Below are 24,710 nucleotides of genomic sequence, written 5' to 3' on the forward strand. Positions count from 1 at the left end.
CCAAAAGTATCTTAGATACATGATTTATTGTCATTAAAAAAAAAATTTACAGATTATTATGTTTCAATTAATGTTTCAGCGTTTTGAGTGTTTTGTTGGCTTGTTTCTGTTCAGAACGTCCAGCACTTGGGTCCTGCTACAGACTTTTACAAGAAACTGGCTCTGGACTGTTCTGGACAGCAGATCGGAGTGGATCTGTTCTTACTGAGCTCCCAGTACTCAGACCTGGCTTCTTTAGGTACACATACACACACTTAATGTTCATTCTCAGCTCCTATATGTGACCCAAAGTTACGAAACAAGATTAAAAAATTTTTTTCTTCTGCAGCATGTGTGTCCAAATACTCAGCCGGCAGTGTCTTTTACTACCCGTCCTTCCATCACATTCACAATACGGCGCAGAGACAGAAATTTCAGAAAGATGTGCAGCGATACCTCACCAGAAAGATCGGATTTGAAGCCGTCATGAGGATCAGGTGCACCAAAGGTGAGGGGGCGGAGTTACACAAGCTAATTCTGTGCCAGAATTGCTTTGATTGACACTTCCATTAACCAGTATCTGCAGGGCCGTGTTTTTTCATATCTCTTTTTAATGGCACTTTCTCTGATTGGTCAATAGGCTTGTCCATCCACACTTTCCATGGCAACTTCTTTGTGCGCTCCACTGATTTGCTCTCTCTGGCCAACGTGAACCCAGACTCTGGTTTTGCTGTGCAGATGTCAATCGAGGAGAGTTTAGCCGATACGTCACTCGCTTGTTTTCAGGCTGCTCTTCTTTACACGTCCAGTAAAGGTAATTAAGCATTTTGCACATTTATGCTAACCCATATTTGATGTGTTTACAATGTCAGACCACTCCCACAAACTGAGTAAGATTTCCTCTGATTGGTATGTGTTTATGATTGACAGGTAAACGTCGAATCCGAGTGCACACTCTGTGTCTGCCAGTGGTCAGTCAGTTGAGTGAAGTCTTTGCTGGAGCCGATATCCAGGCCATCTCATGCCTTCTGGCCAACATGGGTGAGTAGAATAAACACATTGACATTTTAAGTGCAGTATATTATGTCAATATATTGTGCACAGTGTCCTGTTGCTAGTATGTGGGTTGCTAGTATTTGTATATATATTGTTTTACATCACACTGTATTTGAAGAGTTCATTTGCAAAAACCGATAAATGCCACTTTAAAAAAAAAAAGCATTATTGCCGTACATTATTCTCCACATATAGCACGATCTGAACCCTAAACTCCTTTTGTCAAAAAAGCCAGTATTGTCTGCTTTCAGGGCATCACGAGTTCACGTTTTACTGCAGAAGCCGACAAGCGCCCTTGTTGTTTTTGAACAGAAGCCGATAAGGCCATTTTAGCGAATCAGCGTGCTGTATTCAGGTCAGGTGACATGGCTACTTTCACTTTGAGGAGTTTCGTCAAAATTGACTAAAAGTGATCGAGGATGGATAATTTCGATGAACTTGATGAACCTGTGATATCTTCTTCAGGGTGAAAAAGGAAAATAAAATCTGATATTTGTTTGTTATTATTACTTAATCAAAACAACCCAACTGCAGTTTGATTGATATTACTTGGAATGCGCAATAAAAAAAAAACGTGATTTCTGAAAAAAAATTTAAATAAATTGAGTTATCGGTTTTTGCAAATGAACTCTTCATTTATAGTAGGGCTGCGACTAATGATTATTTTTTGGGGGTTTTTCAGTTAATCTGTTAAAATGATTAATAAGAACAGTCATTTGAATTTAAAATAAATACATTTTAATCCATAATTTACAAAATTGTTATTCCATATCCTGCCCAGTGTTGGCCTCCAAACAATGCAGAGTTTGAAGGCAATGAAAACCAATATATTGAATGTGTCTTCGTAGGCTATGTGCAAATTACAAATAACATAAACTTACCATTTGAAAGTAAAAGTTTTTAGATTGTAAAAAATTATAAAGAAAAACAAAAGCACAGACTAAATGTTTACTGGTATGAGGTTGGAGGAACATTCATTAATTTGAACATTTTACATTTATTACTCCTATTGTGAAGTAAATTAATGACAAGTCTGGAAAATATGGAAAATTTGATTTTTCACAGCTTAAATAAACATCCAAGTTCAATTTCAGCCCCAAAAATGCAACCACTGGTAATGCAATGCATTTTTTTTTTTTTCAATTACTGCATTTGACCACACATTTTTGTTTCAAAGATTTTTGTCATTAATTTAATTTAAATAATGTAAACGGTCACTGCTCTCGTAAAAATACAATTACTTGTTACATGTTGAATTTTGAACTTACATTTAAATGTAAGAAAGATTAAAGAAAAAATTTAAATAATGTAAATATTCAAGAAAAATATATTTAGGCAAAATAATTACGCTCATAGTTTAACAGAACTTCAAAATGAAAAGAAAGTTATTCAGGAAAATGTGTCTCAATCGCAGAATGCAATGTAAGTTGCTTTGGATAAAAGTGGCAGCCAAATGTACAAATGTAAGTGACAGGACAAGTAGATGTTTTCCAAGCACGTTGCACAGATATGATAAATTGATCATTTAAATTTGTTGCACTTCTATTTATTAATTTATTTATGTCATTTAGTAACAATTTTAGCAATTAGTTGTTCCAGCCCTAATTTAAAGTAATTTAATGACATGCATTTTCACACTAGTGAGAGTATTTTTTTCACCAACATGATGTTAAAACAAAACAAAAATCACTATGGAGTTGTGTTTTCATAATTTTAGTCGATACCTGTTTGGTTTGCTTTGCTGGAAACATCATCTCTGTATCTGTTCGCAGCTATCGATCGCTCCATTTCCTCCAGTCTGTCTGATGCGAGAGACGCGTTAGTTAATGCTGTGGTGGACTGTTTAACGGCATATCGCGCTAACGGCTCAAACGTCCAGCCCTCCGGCCTGATCGCCCCTGCCGCCCTGCGTCTCTTCCCTCTCTATGTACTTGCTCTGCTCAAACAGGTGGGGGCACTGTATGCACATACACCACCAGAGATTCACTTACTAACCATTCAAAAGCCATTAAAAGGAACAAATCTGATTCTTAGGGGGAAAAGTGTGAGACAGAAGGCCCCAAATCTGTACATTGTTGTTTTTTTCTCATGTTAATCATTTATATACTTCATATGTTGCGTGTTTGATCCTTCAGAAAGCTCTACGGACCGGCACCAGCACCCGTCTGGATGAGCGAGTGTTTTCCATGTGTGAGTTGAAGAGTCAGCCACTGCCGCAGATCATGCGCATGGTTCATCCGGACCTGTACCGCATCGACAACATGACCGAACAGGTACCGCACATTCATACGGGTGTGGAATATAATCATGCAGGATTGTGGAGTCCATCCCTGCTGATTAATATTCCTTACCACTATCTGTTGCCATTGAGCCTTTGAACAACAGATTTAATCCCAGGTTATTCAGGGAGCGCTGGCCCTTTAATTAGTGACAGTAGTATTAGTTTTCTGTAAATTGCTTAATGATAAAAAAGCCTCCCTCTATGACAACATGCAAAGACATAAAATAGTCGTACTACAATGTCACAAACATGAACATCAAACACATTGTTGAGTGACATTTTATAATAAGGTTTAATTTGTTAACTTTACTGAACTTACATTCCTTAACAATGCAAAGCATTTATTAATTCTTAGTTGATCTTAATTTGAACATTTACCAATACGTTATTAAAATCAAATGTTGTGTCTGGTAACATTAGATAATGGGCATGATAACTAACATTAACAAAAATTCATAAATACTGTAACAAGTGAATTGCTCATTGTTGGTTAATTTATGTTAATGCATTTATTATCATTAACATGTCTTATTAAAATAAGAAAAATTACTATGGTAAAATGTGACAGTTCAATGTCAGCCCTCCGAGCAAGCTAGTGGATTGAATCGTTCAGTTTCTTTTGAGGAGTCCATGTCTTATTAAAATAAGAAAAATTACTGTGGTAAAATGTGACAGTAAAATATCATTTTAAATTTGTTTACATTTTATTTTTTGGTGGAAACTGCAGGAAGCCTTTAAAGCGTCTCTTTTGTTGTCAACAATCAGTTTAAAGTGCTTCTCATTACAGTTTGAGAAGATGGCTGGCACGTTATAAGTGACCTAAATCATGATTTTGATTTTATTTCAATTAATTGCGCAGCCCTACTTCAAAACTAACCTAACCTAGATGTTAAAGGGGTGGTTGATTGTGATTTCACTTTTTTAACATTAGTTGTGTGTAATGATGCTGTTTGAGCATAAACAATATCTGCAAAGTTACGACGCTGAAAGTTCAGTGCAAACGGAGAGATGACTAATATATCGTCTTTTAAAATTATGGCAGTTTAATGCCTATAAAAATGGTTTGTAGGGACTACAACGAGTTACTTCCCAGGTTTGTGACATCACAAACCCTGATGAACCCCACCTCCAGGAACATGCAACGAAGGGCGCAAGGCCATGCCGCACTGCTTTAGAGAAGAGGAAGAGTTGTTGCCATGCTGTCAAAAAAAAAATATGAATCGCGATTCTGTCTTCAAACGATTCTAATGGATTCACAAGTTTCAAAATCAATCTTCTAGCAGTGGTTTGTTTCCCCCTTCTCCGCATCTCTCTCTCTCTCTGGCTCTCTCTTTCTCTTATTCAGATCATCAGCTCCAACTGTTCCAATAATACACTTTGTGTATAGACAGACAGATATTTTTTCACCTAGCTACGGGAAGAGTTAAACATGCGGTTGTCGTGCTGTATTAAAGCTTTAATCAGGATAAAACCGTATATTAGAAGCTAACATAGGCAGTAGCATTTACAAATAACAGTGTATCTAAAAGTATGAGACAATAACAAACAAAGAAAACATACCATTAAGAGCCGTGTACTTGCACAGGTTCTGCGCGATCCTCTTTGCTAGTATTCTCTGGGTCTCAATCAGGCTCAAATTGAAAGTAATATTGGCGACGCCATTGCTTACAGTACTACTAGAGCGCATGCCGCTGGGGTGAGGGGCGGGACGTTTAGATGCGCACTCGGCTGTTTAGCGAATCGCAACACACTGAGCCAGCTGACCAATCTGATCCCATCTCGCATTTCTGAGGGAGGGGCTTCATAAAAACAGGAAATTATCAGCACGTTTATAGGAGATGGTACAGAGCGGCAGAGCTGGGTAGATTACTTACAAATTGTAATCCGTTGCTGGTTCCAGATTACATGACAAAAATTGTAGTCAGTAACGTAATCCATAACCTGTCGATGTTTTTAAACGTGGTCTCAAAACCTACCTTTTTAGCAAAGCCTTTGAATGAATTTTGTATCTATTTTGTAATATTTCTTCTTGTTTTAATCTGTAGCACTTTGGGATTCTGTGTGAATATAAAGTGCGTATTAAATAAAATGTATTATTATTATCCATTACATTACACATTTTGGGTAATATAATCAGATTACTTTTAGATTACTTTTGATTTAACTCGTTTATCACATTGTTTTAAATAGCATTATCTTGTACCATAAGGATGTAAAAAAAAAATGCAAAGTGTAAGAAAACTTGTTCCATTCATTGTAATTTACAACATGAAGTGCATTAAACATTATATTACATCAAGGTTTCCCAAACTAGGGTTCGTAAAGGAACTGCAGAGGGGTTGTGAGTTTAATGAAAAGCTGACAATTAATTAAATCATAAAAAAATTTTAAATGAAAAATCATTTTAAAACAAACTCCCTTTCTTTTAATTTTTTTTAATTTGAACTTGGCAACCATATTTGCAACGCCTCCATGCAGCTCATACAAGACCAATCTTAATGAATGGGGGAATCCTGAAATCTCAAAAACTGCTCGCTGAACTCACAATTAAATTACATACAGTGGTGTGAAAAAGTGTTGGCCCCCTTCCTGATTTTTAAATTTTTTGCATATGTCTCACTTAAAATATTCAGATCATCAAACAAATTTTAATATTACACAAAGATAATGCAAGTAAATACAAAATGTAGTTTTTAAATGATGATTTCATTTATTAAGGGAAAAAAGCTGTCCAAACCTACCTGGCCCTACGTGAAAAATTAATTGCCCCCGCCTATGAAATCATGAGAGAACCGTGATTAACCACATTATTTTAGAAAGCTGAGTTAAATTTCACTAGCCAAACCCAGGCCTGATTACTGCCAGACCTGTTGAATCAAGAAATCACTTAAATAGAACCTGTCTGACAAAGTGAAGCATGCTTAAAGAGCAGCACATCATGCTGCGATCTACAGAAATTCAAGAACAGATGAGAAACAAAATAGTTTATATTTATCAGTCTGGAAAGGGTTATAAAGCCATTTTTAAGGCTTTGGGACTCCAGCAAACCATGGTCAGAGCCATTATCCACAAATGGAGAAAACTTGGAACAGCGGTGAACTTTCCCAGGAGTGGCTGGCCTACCAAAATTACTCCAAGAGCACAAAGACGACTCATCCAGGAGGTCATAAAAGAATTTTTCAATTAAGGTCAGTGTTCATGATTCAACAATAAGAAAGAGACTGGGAAAAAACAGCATCCATGGGAGAGTTCCAAGGCAGAAGCCACTGCTGACCAAAAAGAAAACAAAAGCTCGACTCATATTTGCCAAAAATATCTTGATTATATCCCCAATAATTTGGGGCAAATATTCTGTAGACTGATGCGAACTTTTGAACTTTTTGGAAGGTGTGTCCCCCGTTACATCTGGCGTAAAACCAACACAGCATTTCATAAAAAGAACATCATACCAACAGTCAAACATGGTGGTGGTAGTGTGATGGTCTGGGGCTGCTTTGCAGATTCAGGACCTGGATGACTTGCCATAATTGATGGAACCATGAATTCTGCACTCTATCAGAAAATCCTGAAGGAGAATGTCCGGCCGTCAGTTTGTGACCTCAAGCTCAAGCGCACTTGGGTTATGCAGCAGGACAATGATCCAAAACACATCAGCAAGTCCACCTCTGAATGTCTCAAGAAAAACAAAATGAAGGTTTTGGAGTGGCCAAATCAAAGTCTGGACTTAAATCCAATTGAAATGCTGTGGCATAAACTTAAACAGTCCATTCATGCTCGAAAACCCTCCAATGTGGCTGAATTAAAACAGTTCTGCAAAGAAGAGTGGGCCAAAATTCCTCCACAGCGCTGTAACAGACTCATTGCCAGTTATCGCAAACGCTTGATTGCAGTTGCTGCTGCAAAGGGTGGCACAACCAGTTATTAGGTTTAGGGGGCAAGCACTTTTTCACACAGGGCCGTGTGGGTTTGGATTTTGTTTTCCTTCATAATAAAAAAGTTCATTTAAAAACTGCATGTTGTTTACTTGTGTTATCTTTTGATATTTAAATTTGTTTGTTGATCTGAAACATTAAAGTGTTACAAACATGCAAAAAAATAAAAAGTCTTTTTCACACCATTGTATGTCAAATCAGCAACAAAAATCTGAAATTAATTGCCCCATGAATGTTGTTTCTTGTGCTCAAATAGCATTTAAAAAGCTAATTTTTCAGGCTAGACCAGGCAATGTGCATGCGGAGTCATAACGTACTTATGACTGCACATATGCATTGGCTGGTCTAGTCAGGTTTCCATGGGAAATTTGTCTTTTTCATTTAGAAGGTGGGACTATTCCTCCATATTGCGTGTTGAAGTTTCTCCCATTCATAAGTATAGGAGAGAACCGTCTTTGCATTTCAATAGTCTTTGTTTTAAATAAAACACTTACTAAAAAAATATGAAATATTGTTATTTACCTGCATGCAATGTGATCATTAATCAACAAAAAGTAACTGTAGTCTGATTACGAGTATTTTAAAATGTAACTTACATGATTACAAGTACTTAATTTTTGTAATCTGATTACGTAATCCAGATTACATATAATCAGTTACTACCCAGATCTGCAGAGCGGTGTAGAATAAAGGTAAATTACGTGAAAAATAATGTGGAAAAAAAGTCAACCACCCCCTTAATATGGATTTACTTTTCCACCTGTAATCATTTTCTGCCATTTACAAAGTTATGTAAAATCCCTTTTTATATATATTTATCAATGTTTAGATTTACTCACATTTTGTTATACATCATTCTCAGACTTTCACAAGTTAAATTGTAGTTGTTTTTTGGCACTACAACAAACAAACAAAAACATAACTCTTCAAGGGAGTTGAAGTTGACATGCTTTTTCTAAAACTTCTTGTATCAATCTGACAAATCAACAAAAATCGCTGCCAACTGCTAGTCAAAGTTCAGCGGCCAGTTTTTAAAAGTAGCCAATAATGTTGAAGTGTGATATAGAATGAATAGATTGTTGTATCTGTCCTGTAGGCGGCACTGCACCTGAATGACTCTGTGATTCCTCAGCCTCCGTTACTGCAGCTCACTGCAGAGAAACTCACTAGAGAGGGGGCCTTCCTCATGGACTGTGGCAGCGTAAGCATTACCGCACAAAAGTTATCAGGATAGAGCATTGTTGTGTCGAGGCAGCTTCTCTAATTAATTCTGCACTGTGATTTCTGCTCTTTGCTCTGTAGGTGATGTATTTGTGGGTGGGGAAGTGCTGTAACGAGACGTTCATACGTGATGTGTTGGGCTACCCCAATTATGCATCTGTACCGTCCAACATGGTGAGTGTGTTATGGTTAACTGTTCTCCATTTCTCACAAGTATTTTCTTTCAAGGTGACATATCATATTTATCCTAAGGAACGGGATTTTTCTTGCTCTTTTGAAAAAGCTACAAAAATGTCATTTTCAGGAATCGCATTGCATTGATGTCACATGAAGTCTTGCGTAATTAGACATTATAAAAGTACCATCTATTCACACCTAATTAATATTCAGTGACTTAATGAATGACACCTTGAACTGTGCCAGTCATAGCAGAGCTCATTTATTTATAGGCATCTTAAAAGCACAGTAGCACAAACAACCAGTTTAATTTTGAGGGTCAGAAAGAAGTGCAAGGTTACTATCCTAAACTAAAACCATAAAAAATTTCATTAACTGAGATAAAATAATATACAAGTACTAAAAAATTTAAAACTAAAGCTTAATAAAAACATTATATAGGCATATTAAAAGCACCATTAAAAAAAAATGACAAAAACAACTAAATTATTCAAATGTAATTAAATTATTAATAGAAAATATGTATAGTCTAATTCAAAATATTTCCAAAAACTATGACCATAAATAACACTGCAATGGTCATAAAAAAAATCTATTTTTGTTGGCTTTTTTTAGTTGCCTTTTTGTTGTTGTTGTTGAAACATCAGGGAAGTGATTTATAGACTATAAGAGGCGTATGTGTTAAAACAGCATTCCTGCTGCAAACACACATTGGCTCGTGTTTCTCAAACTCCTCTCGGCTCATATTATCATATTCTCCACGTTATGAAAGACAGAAGCTGCTTCTTATCAGCATTAGAACATGAACTAAAGTTTGTCTTGAGTTCAGCTCATTTGTTTTTCATTTTGGAAGGCGTCACTGTCGGTCGGCATTATCTCACCCTGGAGGGGATTGTGGGCCGTGTATCAATTCTCTAAATGATCTAAACCTCACATAATTCACTCCAGTTTCAAAACAAAAACCATTGTCCTAAACATCTGAATGTTCCAGATTCCCTATCCTAAGAAATCAGTTAATTTATTTTTTCCCCAAAATTCCATTTTTATGATTGTAATCAAAAAGCATGTCTAATTAATTAAAATCATGTAACTTATAGAATTTAACAATTTATTAAAAGGTAAACAAAATTCCATTTTAGGGCCCTATGAAATCAGTGGTATTTTTTCCCAAATTCCTTTTTGGGGCCCTATGGAGTTTCCATTTTACTTTTAAATAATTCTGTTTTCAGTTTTAGTTTTTATGGATTCCATTTTAATTGTTTAATTACATTAATTATTACATAATAATCAAAAATCATGTCTGATCAATTTTAAACAACTTAATTAAGCTTTTTACAATAATAGTTTCACAATAAATAAATAATTGATTCATTTCAGAAATTCTGTTGTCTGTTTTAATTTTTAATTTATTTATGATTTAATACATATATGATCAAAAACAGTGGTAATCAAACAGAGTCATTAAATGTATATAATTTATTTAATATGTAATCAAATACATTTTTTGCCACAGAAAGTGCTTTACCTTTCATCTTATTGACATAAATAGAGAATTTGGAATGAATAGAAAACCCGTTTGTTGTTGTTGTTTTCCAGACTGAGATCCCTGAGCTGCAGACGACGTATTCAGAGCGAACTCAAGCGTTCATTTCTTGGCTGCTGGAGTCTAGAACCTTCCATCCTGCTTTTCATGTGGTCAAGTATGTCTGCTCTCTCTGTTTCTCCTGAATCCATATAGCTTTCTTCCTCTCCATCTTCTCCAATCTCTATATCACTCCCTTTCCGCCCCTGTTATTCATAGTCACAGGGCAGCATATTGTTCCTGAGGGAGGATGGTGTGTTTTTATGCTATCACAGACTGCCTCCTCTTACTGTGGGAGTTGCATTCCTTCGAAAGTTTTTTTTTAGATGTTGCATGCTTTTGAAATCCATGTTTTAAAAGAGCCCACTAACATTTCTCTCAGTTTTAAAGAAATACTTTAACCCAAAAATGAAGTTTCCTGATTATTTACTCACCCCCACGTCTTCTGAGATGTAGATGTTTTGTTTCTTCAGCCGATGAGGAAATAAGGTTTTGAAGGAAAACATTCCAGGATTTAATGCAGGTGGCTCAAAAAGCTCTATTTAGACCGCTTCAAAATAATCCACACGTCCCCAGCTGACAAAAAAGACTCTCGTCTAGTAGAATGATCATTTCTATTATAAAAAAGTGTGTGTGTGTGTGTGTGTGTGTGTATTAAGGAATGTGCTTTCATGACAGCGTGCTGAAACACGGGCAAGGAAAGCAGACAGAATTCACAGATTTCACATTCTATAAAGTTCTCATTATAATGAAAAAATCTATATCGGGCATTGCATTTGAGAATGAAACTAAACACTGGTAGTATGCAGTGCATTCATCATGTAAATAAATGTTAATATTCCAACGCATCCTATATTAGATTAATCAGATATGTATGTCATCCAGACCCAGCCAGACCCACCCAGACATCACTACGTGACTTCAAAGCCAAGCTTTGTCTCTCTTCTCACGTCTATACTTTGAACCACATGCTGTGGCCAGCTAAACAATCAGAGCTCAGGGTGCCGCCCAAAGTGCCGCTATAACCAATAAAAATATAATTAATTTCCCCTATAATCATCATTTTCATGATCGATCATCGCTGTCACGCCAAGCACTCGATCGCTGTTGCACATCCTGATATTTATATATATATATATATATATATATATATATATATATATGTATATGTGTGCGTGTGTGTATATGTATATATATATATATATATATATGTGTGTATATATATGTGTGTGTGTATATATGTGTGTATATAAATAATGTGTGTGTGTGTGTGTGTGTATTTATATTATTTGTTAGCTGGATTCATGAAGCTGTCTAAATATGGATTTTGGAGTGTCAAAATGGTCTACGTTGAGCCCTGTTCAGTTGCCCTGTTAGATTTTTGATGTGTATGATTACTGTAATTATTTACATTTATTTAACCAGGCAAGTCAATTAAAAAAAAAAGTTTATTATTATTTATTATGGAATGGAATTTTAAAAATACAATCACAATCACAACTTTCCATTTTATAATGCATAGTGTTATTTTAGTGTATATAGTATTTTCTACTATTCTAATATTTAAAAATACTTTGAATTAGCTTTTATTCTTATATTTTTGTTGTAGTGATTTATTTTATTTTATTTTTTATAATTTATTTTAAAAAAATTGTTTTGGTGATTTTGCTCTCTTCATATATATATATATATATATATATATATATATATATATATATATATATATATATATATATATATATATATATATATTTATTTGTATTTAGCTTGATTTTTTTGCAGTTTTGGTGTTTTTATTTTAAAAACTTGAACTTATCTTAAGTCTGTTAAATTCATCTAAATTCAAAAGCTTTATTTCAATAAAGAAAACTGTTTTTAATAGTTTTAGTTAACAACCATTGTAAAAATGGCAATTAATTTACTCTGTAAAAAGATTTTTCAAAGAAATGGGAACAGTTTTGGTTCCTGTTCACTTTCAAAGTATTTTTATTTTATTTATTTTTATTTTTTTTGTGGGACCCGAAACTGATTGGTTGCCAGAATTCTTAAAAATATCTTCTTAAATGACAGAATTTTTATTTTCATTGGATGGGGGGTGTCCTTTCAAAGAACAGAAATCAAAATTGGTCACAATTTATATTTTGATGAAATATTGGAAGTGACATGCACAGATAAATCATTCACAGTAAAATAGGGCCAGTTATGATTTCATGTTGACTTTAAGCCTCATGCAATTATTGTCTTTCTCCAGGGATGACGCCTCGACCAAGACTAGTTTTTTCCAGCACCTCGTGGAGGACCGCACTGAATCTGCCTTCTCATATTATGAGTTCTTGCTTCACATTCAGCAGCAGATGTCGAAGTAGAATGGAGGAACCCCATAGAACCGGCCCCAGGTTTAAGGCTAGCTTCTGTTCCGCGGCTCAACTATAGCAAGGGAGCTCTTTGATTGGACCGCAGAGAGGCAGAGACACGCCCCCTGGCCCCACCGGCCAATCAAAGCCTGTGGCTCTGTGGATGGAGTGTGTAAAGACAATTAAGGATAAAAGAAGTTAAAAAGTTGATGATTAATGGACTATTATGGCAAAAAAAGAGAGCACAGAGGACAAAGATGAAATATTGTGGACTTGACTTGCACATAGAGACACTGAACAAGCTGTTTTCAATCATCCCCATCTGCTTACTCCCCTTTCATATTTAGCCATCATCATGAGTAGCCAGATGCAACGAAGAACATTTTCTGTGTACATTTTCCTGTATGTTCTATTGTGCTTGTTTCCATTGTCAGAATCATTGTAAACATGTATTTTTGGGTTTTAATACATGCAAAACATGCAGAGTTCTTTGTTGCATATTATTATTCACTCTAAAACATCCGCTCATACACACTTTTATGCTTTATGTTTTCTTTATTTGCTCCTTTTGTTCTCCTCCTGTCACTTCCCCTCTCCCAATGCCTCCTGTCCTTATGTAATGTGGCTTGTGAAACCGTGTCCGTTGTGATGGTGTAATAATTCATCTGTCTTCATCCAGCATTGACTCAACAGTGGCTGCTCAAACTCTCCTCTTGTCTTCTCAACATCAGCTGCTTGAAACTATTCAATGAAGCTACGACGTTCCTCGCTAGCAACGCATTGTTTTCTTTGAGAAAACGGATCAGGCCACCAACAAATGTTGCTATCCACTTTGTAACTCTCAACACAAAAAAATATTTTAATGTGCTATAATTTATGACAAGGTTATTGAATAAAATGAAATGATAATTCTAGCTTTGGGTGTTTGGTTCATTGTCTGCTGCAGATATTATTTGTACAGTAAGTTTCTTTGGATAATTAGAATTAGAATATATATATATATATATATATATATATATATATACTATTTGCAATGACAGTCTATTTTCATGTTTTTCTAAACTTAAAATGAGGATTGGAACTTTATACATAAAATGAAATCTAAAGTATCCAATCATAAGAACTTATGTATAATAAAAAAATATTTTAGTAGTATGAAGTATTTTTATAGTATGTATTAATATTTTGAATTAGCTTTTAATTTTGTTTTTATTGTAATTTTAATTTAAGTTTACAGTAATTGTGTTTTCGTCTTTTTAGTTTTTTATGTGTAGCTTTATTTCAGTTTTAGAGTTAATTATTTAGCACTTTAACTTATTTAAGTTATAATAATTTAATTCAAAAGCATTTAATAGTTTTAGTTAACAGTTGTAAAAATTTCCTCTAAAAAGCAGAAATGGAATCACTTCTGTAATCTCACCAGTATTTTTAAGTATCTAAATTGAGACTATTAACAGGGATTTCCCTGTGGTTGTGTGAATGAGTTATTGTTACTGATAATAATCGAGGGGGAGTGAAAACAAAACACACTTCATATTTCCTGTTCTTAAAAGCGTCTTAAGAATAGCAACGAAGCAGAGAGGAAAATAAAACACTTTTCGTTTAGTCTTACTGAGGAGGAAAGTGAGCGCATGATCGTTATTCCTTCTATTCCCTGTGAATCAGCCCGTAATTAACCACAACAAACACTAAAAATACTTCCTTCCATGTTCCCCCGAGAACATCCAAGTCATTCTGGGCCTCGTTGAATTTCCTTCCCATGCTCAGATTGTTCATGATTAATGATTCCTCAGATCGTTCCATAAGCGCGCGCTGCAGTTCTTTACCGCCGCTTTAAATTTTCGCGCTCTTGAAAGTCTGCTAGATTCTGATTGGCTGTCTATTTTGTTGTTCATCAGCTGGGGGGAAAACTTTCTGTAAAAGTGACTCCGAGGATATCGTTCCTCTCTTATCTTTATATTTGTGGTGTGGATTTTTTAATTTATAAATATTTTTAAAACTATTCTATTTATCGTTATAGTTATCATTATAAGTGAGAACTGGCCTCGAGTCCAGAATATCACAGAAACCTGAGGCAGGTCAGTAAAAAAAACACTTAGCGACCACCAAAAACACCCTAGCAACAGTAAGTATTCTTTTCTAAAAGTACAGATCTAGCATTATATTTCCCATGTAAAACGGTGTCCTGTGAAGGCCATTAAGAGAGTTTTTGTTGAATAGTGAGATTAGGGTCCATTGGTGCAGTCATGGGTAATGCACCACAAACACAAGTGCTCTCTCACGCTGCGCGTCATTAAGATCGAAAATTACCGTCGAGTGTTGCCAGGGTCCGTGGATTTTACAGTTGCAGTGTCTGAAAACAATTATTGTTCTGCAGATGGAGGGGAGGGGAGGGGAGAGAAACAAATGTTTACTTCTTAAACATATACTTAGGTTTTTGCATATGATAAGTATGCATACAGTGCACATGACAAATAGCATATGCCGTGTTCCAGACAATGTCGGAAGAGGGAACATCTGAATTTAAATGTCCCACTTCCAACCTCAGTGAGTTCCAGTCAATCACACATCATGTTAACATACTGACCACATGATGTCGCCATGACACGAGAACATTTTGTATTTGTGTGTCAATTATGGCAAAAACAGAAAACATAATTAACATAAAATGCTGCCATTCGTTTTGACAACAGCTAAAATGAATGGTTTAAGTTTGACATAAGGTAGCTTTTCTGAGAGCTACAATTCATTGGGCGCTATATGTGCGATTCGGAGTCCAAGGGTGTGAACAGCTCCAAGTAGAACATCACATGTTGTCATTTCGAAATTACAATAATTAGGTCATGGTGTGAATGCAGCGCGCATGTATTGTACTTGCGAAACAAAACCAGTCCAACTGCTAATCAAAACTTGCTCAATTGCATTTTTTGCTCTGTTTTCTACGGAGCCCTTTACATGACATTGTGGTGGGAGGAAAAAAAAAATTTCAAAACTTTTGTGTTCCCTCGAGAAACTTTGCGTTCCCTCGCAGAACTTTTGCGTTCTCTCGCAAAACCATTTGAGTTCGGACAAACGCTTCCTGTTTACTTTGCAGCTTGCAGTGGTTACAGCTCGTATGTTCACAATGGAGCGGTTCATAGAGTTTTATTTCGAACTTGCACTCATAGTTATACAGTCAGTGCTTATGTCGAAGCACGGTTTTGGGACATTCTAAAACGCTTAATGTGGCTTAATGTTTTAAAACAGTGACATTGGAGGACTAAATTCGATAATAATAAATCCTGATAAAAATTATTAGGCTAGCATTAATAACCTTATTAATAATATTACTATTAATAAAGCAGAATATGAATGCAACGCCCTGCACGTTAAGCCTTTTCTTCCCCATAGAAAACGCTTAAGGTAGGCTATAATGAAAGGTTCATGCAGCTCGTTCACAATGGAGCGTTCATAGAGTTTTATTTTGAACTTGGACTCAAATAAATTAAGTCAGTGCTTAGTTCAAGGCACGGTTTTGGGACATAAAACGCTTAATGTGGCTTAATGTTTTAAAACAGTGACTTGGAGGACCAAATTCGATAATAATAAAAGCCGATACAATTATTAGGCTAATATTAATAACCTTATTAATAATATTACTAAGCAGAATAGCCCAGAATATGAACGCAACGCCCTGCACGTAGCCTAAGCTTTTTCTCCCCCATAAAACACTTAAGGTAGGCTATAATGAAAACGGTGATTTAAAAATACCAAATCCGTTGCATTCATATTCTGGGCTATTCTCCTTTATTAATAGTAATATTATTAATAAGGTTATTAATATAAACCTAACAATTTTATTAGTATTTATTATTATCGAATTTGGTCCTAATGTCACTTTAATACATTAAGTCACATTAAAGCGTTTTAGAATGTCCCAAAACCGTGCCTTGAACTAACCACTGTCTGACTGTATTTCTTTATACTTGAGTCAAAGTTCAAAATAAAAACTTTATGAACCGCTCCATTGTGAACATACGAGCTGTAACCACTGCAAGCTGCAAAGTAAACAGGAAGCGTTTGTCCGAACTCAAATGGTTTTGCGAGAGAACGCAAAGTTTCTCGAGGGAACGCAAAAGTTTTGCGAGAGAATGCAAAACATTTGAGAAATTTTTTTTCCTCCCACCCTGAATTTTTTTCATTCACCCCGAATTTTTCCCACCACAATGTCCTGTAAAGGGCTCCGTAGTTTTCTACTCAAAATAGTATTGTGCGGCAACAGTGTAAAAGTAGCCCAATTCCGCAGAAAAACCATGGACTTGGCAACACCGCAGAGTCATAGTTTAACCCCATGGCCTATGATCGAACGGGCAAAAAATCACAAGAAACTCACATTAAAAATTGTGCACGTGACAATGTGATTGTGTGATATTAAGAGTTATCCATAACTAGAATAAACTAATACAAAGAGATTTTATGAGTGATAACTTCTGGAGAGAAACAGCGCAGACACTGGACAAGGATGAAATTTCAAGTGCGCACAACAAGTCACTTTGATCAGAGCAATATGGCGATGTATACTGTACATCTGAGCTGTTTTTGCTTTTAAGTGATTTTAGTAAAGTTATAAAGGTGCTGTAAATTGATTCATTATATATTCTATCATAAAAAAAGACAGTTCCGAGTTTCCCACTTGTGATTATGACTTTGTGGTTCTGATGTTCATGACTTGGATGCATCATACGTTTATTTATACACACATGCAAAACGTTTGTTTCAAAACTGAAGTGTACTTTGGGGTTAAGCTGACTTTTAGGATAGTTTCAGATTTAAATTGAAAAATTATAGGTGTGATGAATTGTGAATTGTTCATGAATGCACACAGGAGGCTCACGGTTGGCCGGTGTAGATGGGAACACGTTACCTCCCCTGCCAAGATTGAACACACACATCACACACACACACACACACACAGACTTTCCCTGCACAGAGGGGCTTTTTTCAGTAAGTCACACCTATGGGACACTCTGAGGGCTTGTTTAGTGATGGAGCGTGACGTTCAAGGCTCATAACCACACAACGTATTTGTAAACAAGTGGTCATTTTGAGCTGCCTTCCTGACACACACACACATACTTCTGCTGTTGGCGGCGTCTCTTCTCCACTACAGAACTCTTTGATATTTCTTGGGAATGATGTCACACGCTTCCTCCTGCCCAGATAAATGACCACATTTTCCCTTTACGTGATCCAAGCATGTTTCTCGTCTCTTTGTCTTGTGCTGTGGATACAGCATGACATGCACTGAGATCTCTGTAATTATACAGTGGAACATTTTGCATCATATTTTGTTCTGTTGTTTGTATACAGATAGGTTTTTTATGCATTAAATGTATCGCTGGCCACAGAAAAACATGGCGGCATTTCCTTTCTGGGCACAATATGTATTGTTTGACAGGAAATGGGGGAGAGTGCGGTATTCCTCACAATAGGCAGATTACGTCTTAAGGGCTCAGTAAACATGGTCCCTGCTTCCTTAGAAAAAACCACAAATGTCAGTGGATTTATTTACAATCCTCATATGATCCGCAGTGGAATCTGTTTACAGTCTTTACTTGATCTGATCAGAATAACATGTTTGAGATAAATTAATACATTTATTCAGAGGATGCATTAAATTGATCAAAAGTAACAGGAAAGGCATTTATAATGTTACAAAAAAAAATCTATTTCCAATAAATGCTGTTCTTTTGAACTTTCTATTCATCAAAGAATCCTAAAAATATGAAGCAGCACAACTGTTTTCAACACTGATAATAATCAGAAATGTTTCTTGAGCAGCAAATCAGCTTGATTCAGAATGCTTTCTGAAGGATCATGTGACACTGAAGACTGGAGTAATGATGCTGAAATTTTTATCAAATAAAAATATTTGATACTATTTTTATCAAATAAATGCAGCCTTGTGAGCATAAGAGACTTTTAAAAACATTAAAAACGGTACTGTATACAGTCACTCTGAATCAACTCTGCTGGTTCTTTTATTTTCCTGACCAGACATATTTCTGCTCATTATTTGACATAACATATATGATATAAATAAATGTGTGTGATTCAGTTCTAGTCAGCAGCGTTGGTTTATTGATCTTTATCAGACTGAATCCTGAGTAATGATCACATGAGCACATCAGCTCTCTTCCTGATCATCAGTGTTTTTGTACACACAGACAGACACACCTGTGTATACACACACACACACACACACACGCATGTTTATTTACGCATTAAATGTCAGTCAGGACAAAGACCTAAACAAAAATTGCTGTCCCATAGAAGAAGAAAAAACCGATAGAATAGAAAAGATAAAGAGTGTTTTAATGAGTGCGCAACCAAAAAGAAAAGAGGATTATTGTTGGTTATGATTGTTTATTAGGATTTTTACATTTGTTCCCACTTAACCGCTTAATTTTGCATCCTTAAGGTTTCAAAACATTTTTTGTATTTTATTTTAACTAATTTTATATAATTATATTAATTATAATAAATATCTAATTTTTTTTTATTTATGCAAATCTGTGGACTTTTGTAGAATGAATTTAAAGAAATTTCCTCTGTTAATTCTCAAGGTTTCAAAAAGCCTTCATTTCATTATTTTATTTAATTTTTTAACACATTTTAAAAAATGATTATCATTATATTAATTATAATAATTATATAATTATTTTTATGTATGCATGCATTTTCTGTGCAGGGGAAATCTGTAGAATTTTGTGGAAAGGATTTAAAGAAATTTCCTCCATTTTCAAAACCCCTAAATTTCTATTTTATTTTATTTTATTTTATTTTATTTTATTTTATTTTATTTTATTTTATTTTATTTTATTTTATTTTATTTTATTTTATTTTATTTTATTTTATTATTTTAATTTTATTGTTTTGTTTTGTTTTGTTTATATCACTATAATTCTTTTAACATATGCATTTTCTGTGTTGTCTTTGGGAAAAATCTGTGGAATTTTGTGGAACAGATTTAAACATGGTAAAATGTTTTAAACTTAACAAAGTACAATAGTTTTATTCAGAGCAAAATGCAGACTACCTGAAATATGAATAGCTATGTGAAGGGTCAGGAGTATGTTCAGCTTATTTCCTTTGTGGACCCTCTTTGTTAAAAAAAAATAATAATAACAATTTTATTTTATTTTACTTTATTTTATTCTACTGTATTGATTATAATATTATATTAATTAGAATATTATTATTTTGGAATATTATTACTGGTAGTGGAAATCAAGCTAATCAAAATATATAAGTGAAGGGTCAGGCAAGGGTTCAGCGTTGCGAATGCTATTGTAATCGTATGGAAATGTGCCGAGCTTTCCACAGTGTTCTGCTGACACTGGATCTGTTTTCACTCAAGATCCTATGAAAATTAACCAGAACTTTAATCTAACTCACATATAGCCTGTCTTTTCTCCATAAACTACACACTCACATTAACAGAAGCAGTAATGTATGTCAGACTCTGTTGTTATATATGACATCTGATATAACCGATATAATATCCTGATGTCTTCAGTCTGCACAATAACACCCACACACACACACACTGCATCAATTAAATCCATTTATCTCACATTTAGCCTTTAGTTACTTCCTGTTATTTGTGTGTCAGCAAAGAGTGATTGACAGTGTGCCTGTTCATGTGTCTCTCTCTCTCTCTTCAGTTTCTGAAGTCTCATTTCCTCGGGTCGGTTCTGGTTGGAGTTCCAGATGTTGAGTGGATCTGAGGGAGGAGTGTGTGCTTATGTAACATCCATGTGCCGTTCGCTACACGTCTGCTGTCCGTCTGTCGTTCTGCTCTTTACTGGATTCTTCTACCAGTGTGTCAAGCACCAGTTTCCCACTAAAGCAGCTGGATCTGGTAGTTGTGGTGTTTACATGTGTCCAGACTCCGTCTGTGCCTGTTTCTGTTCAGGGACTAAATTAGACTGGTATTTCAGTCTTCAAGCACTGTAGCACATTTCTTAAAACTGGAGCTAAATACAGGAATCCTGTCTATCCATCAAGAAAATAATAAAATGAAGGAAAGGATGGAGCAACGAAAGCTCAGTTCTTCTCTTCTTCTGGGTATTTGATAAAAATGCTAATATGAAAAAGTACTTAAACATTTTTACGCTGTCTGGTTTTAATCCTGCGTTAATAATCAGTTATCTTGTATATGTTTCACTCTGCTCATTCTGGGTTAACCCAGGGTTTAAAAACGATCTTAAAATTCTTAAAGAATGCTTATGTTGATATTATATATTTATCATTTCTATACATAAACATGATTGTATTTATAGATATTCATAAATTAAGTAATACATTAAATTATACATTTGATTTATTTATAGATTATCATTTATTTGGTGTGCATATAATTTATAGATATTTTTATATAAGTTATGAATTAAATTTCAATAATTAATTATAATTTATACATATTTATAAATTATTCTATTCTATAATTACTCAAAAGCCAAAAATGTGCATTATTATTGGCCAATGCAAATAATAAAATTAACCATAAATAAACACATGGCTGAATAATTTGATAAAATATTACTATATTTATCATATATTTATTGTATTTATTAATTAAGTTAGACATTCAGTCATGGCCAAAAATATCGGCACCCTTGGTAAATATGATCAAAGAAGGCTATGGAAATTAATCTGCATTGTTAATCCTTTTGATCTTTTATTTTAAAAATTCACAAAAATCGAACCTTTCATTGGATAATACGAATTTAAAATGGGGGGAAATATCATTATGAAATAAATATTTTTCTCAAATACACGTTGGACACAATTATTGGCACCCCTAGACATAAAATAGTAAAATATCTCTTTAGTATGTTCCCATTCATATTCATAATTTTGAGCGCTCCAGGGTGATTATGAACATGATATTATGCAGCCATAGCGTCCTGTTTCACAGAAATATAAATAGGAGGGAAAACAAAGCCCAAATTCCCTTAATCATCCATCACAATGAGAAAAACCAAAGAATATATTTCTGATGTGCAGCAAAAGCTTCACAAATTAGTGAAGTGGCTTTAAGAAAAGAGCTAGAGCAGTGAAAATTCCCATTTCCACCATCAGGGCAATAATTAAGAATTTCCAATGGACATAAAATGTTACGAAACTGCCTGGAAGAGGACATGCGTCTATATCGTCCTAATGCGCGGTGAGAAGGAGCGTTTGAGTGGCTAAAGACTCTCCAAGGACCACAGCTGGAGAATTGCAGAAAATAGTTGAGTCTCGGGGTCAGAAAACCTTAAAAAAAAAAATTGTCAAACAGCACCTACTGTCAGTCCTCTGTCGTGTGTGTCATGTGTTCCCGCCTCGTGTTTCCATATTTGGTCTTGTTCCTGTCCTTGTTAAGTGTGATTATTAGTTAAGTCTTGTCCAGCTGTGTTTTAGTCATTATCAGTAATTGTCATGTGTATTTAGTTCCTGCCTGTTTAGTTAGTTTTCGTCTGGTCTACTCGTTATTCCCCGGTGTTCCTGTCTGTGTTAACCTTGCCTTGTCTTGCCCTGTCTTGATGTCATCATTAAAGACTATTATTTTGAAGTTTATCCTCGTCTCCGTGTTCCTCGTTCCTTTCTGCTGTGTGCACCGTGACACCTACATCACCACATGTTGTTTGGGAGGGTTTCAAGAAAAATTCTCCTAGCTCATCCAAAAACAAAACACTGGCTTCTATGGTCAGATGAAACTAAAAAATTAGCTTTTTAGCAGCAAACACTCAAGATGGGTTTGGTGAACAAAGGGATAAAAAGTACCCCATGTGTACAATGAAATATACTGCTGTATTTTTGATGTTGTGGGCCTATATTTCCGCTGGACGTCCTGGACATCTTGTTTAGACACATGGCATCATGGACTCTATCAAATACCAATGGATAAATCAATAAGTGACTGACTCTGTTAGAAATCTTATAATGGGCCATGTTTGGATCTTCCAACCGTACAATAATCCAAACACAAACCTCAAAAACAACACAAAAATGTGTCACTGAGCACAAAACCAAGCTTCTGCTGGCCATTCCAGTCCTCTGACCTGAACCCTATAGAACATGAGTGGTGAACTGAAGAGAAGAAGCACCAATATGGAGCTGGGAATCTAAAGGGTCTGGAGTGATTCTGGATGAAGGAATGGTCTCTGATCTCTTGTCAGGTGTTCTCTAACCTCATCAGGCATTATAGGAGAACATTTAGAGCTGTTAAACTGGCAAACGAAGGTTTCAAAAAGTGTTGAATAAAAAGGTGGCATTAATTGTGGCCAATGTGTATTAGAGAAATTTTTTTATTTCATAATGATATTTCCCCCCCATTTTAAATTCTTATTATCTTATTACTTTTGATCTTTTATCAAATAAAAGATCAAAAGAATTAACAATGCAGGTTAATTTTCACAGCCTTCTTTAATCATATTTACCAAGGGTGCCGATATTTTTGGCCATGACTGTAAATTACACATCTGAATTATAATTGATTAATTATATTTCATTTATAATATATTTATTTGTTATATATTTAATTTATAGGCCTTTATACATTATACTCTGAAATATACTCTACACTATCTTACAAATCAATTTATTTCATGATTTATTTGAGGCACACGTTTTCATAAAGGTATTAGATTCAATTGAAACACACCTTTTTATTTTCGCTATATTGTGTCTGATAAAATGAAATCATATGCTGAATATGTGCTCTTCTCCTCCACCCTGCTGACTAACTATAAGCATCCATAAACACACCTGATTAAAATCATCTTCTCTCTAACTAATGTTGCCAAAGATTCATCCTGGACGTCCACACCTCATCTCCTCCCTATGCATACACTCACCTCTCCACCCTTATACAGTAAACACATTAATAGTGTTAACAAACGCGTGACCTTCTGCATCTGCCTGTGTTCCTCCAACATTATTCTGAGACACAGTATCGCTTTAACAGCATTTTGACTTATGAAAAGCTCTCATTATATATTACAGGGCATTTCCGCACATCTCAGAGCGTGAGCAGAAAGCACTCCTCCAGGTTAAAGACGGGATCACAGGAGCAAGTATGGACACTGTTACGCAAACCTTTTCAAAGAGCTTCAGAAAACAAAACTGTGAGTCATTCAAGCCCAACACCCTCTCCTCAGGCAACAGAAAAACACTTGGATTAAAGGAGGTGTAGAAATTATCCCAAAAGGGCAGGAATCAATACAATGCCAAAGAAATAAAAGACAGTATTTTGAGTCATCTGTATTGATTCTGTTTTGTTTCCGGCTCAAAAGTGAAGGACGAGCATCAGTTTCATGACCCACTTTGCCACAGGTTTTTTTAGCTTCCATTTACATGTAACAGTTTAAGCATAAATATATGATAAATTAATGCAACTGATCATTGGGGGACTATAGTTATTTCACACATGTGAGTAAACAAGTATAGCAAGATCTAAAACATCATAGAGATCACCTAGCAACAATCCAGAACACCCTAGCAACCACTTTGACAGCTTACATAACAATTCACTTTCCCTGTGTGTCTGTTAAGATTATATAAAAAAACAAAAAACAAAAAAAAGAATTTAAACAGAACTTAATCTTAAAGAGAATTAGATTCTAAACTAGAACTAGAACTGAAATTAAACTATTAAAAATTAAATTAAATATAAATATTAGATGAAAAAGTTTAACTTTGAAAAAAAACTTGAGAAATGTTGCCTTGGCAAATAAAATTTAACTGAAATCAAATAAAACTATTTAACTATATATAATATAACAACACAAAAATTATAAAAAATAATATATATAAATAAAAATTAATTCAAAATATCAATAAAAACTATAGTCTCAATGACACAAATGAAATTGAAACTAACTAAAAAAAATCAAATGAAGTACTAAACTGAAATAAAAATGAGTAGAAAAAATAAAAATGAAAAAGCACATAAAATTACTAAAACTTAAACTAAAAATAAAATGAAAATGCAAAATATCATAATAAAAGCTAATTTAAAATATTAATAAATACTATAAAACTATATGTTATTGTAGTTCCACTAGTGACCTGCAAGTGGCAAGAGTCGTGTGTTACACTGG

At 34.7% G+C, this 24,710-nt stretch overlaps 1 protein-coding gene across 1 annotated transcript in view; it reads left to right on the plus strand.

The window, feature by feature from the left end:
* sec24b (SEC24 homolog B, COPII coat complex component) overlaps window positions 1-13,496 on the plus strand; it is a 37,466-nt gene extending 23,970 nt beyond the window's left edge. The window contains 10 exon segments of the mRNA XM_058797924.1: window positions 115-238; window positions 329-487; window positions 620-793; window positions 910-1,020; window positions 2,808-2,983; window positions 3,171-3,308; window positions 8,345-8,449; window positions 8,551-8,643; window positions 10,243-10,346; window positions 12,480-13,496. Coding sequence (XP_058653907.1) covers window positions 115-238; window positions 329-487; window positions 620-793; window positions 910-1,020; window positions 2,808-2,983; window positions 3,171-3,308; window positions 8,345-8,449; window positions 8,551-8,643; window positions 10,243-10,346; window positions 12,480-12,594 — 1,299 coding nt within the window. The 3' untranslated portion in view covers window positions 12,595-13,496.
* Window positions 13,497-24,710: the final 11,214 nt, after the last annotated feature.

The sequence above is a fragment of the Onychostoma macrolepis genome, chromosome 14 (genome assembly GCF_012432095.1).
Source record: "Onychostoma macrolepis isolate SWU-2019 chromosome 14, ASM1243209v1, whole genome shotgun sequence".
Lineage (NCBI taxonomy): Eukaryota > Metazoa > Chordata > Actinopteri > Cypriniformes > Cyprinidae > Onychostoma > Onychostoma macrolepis.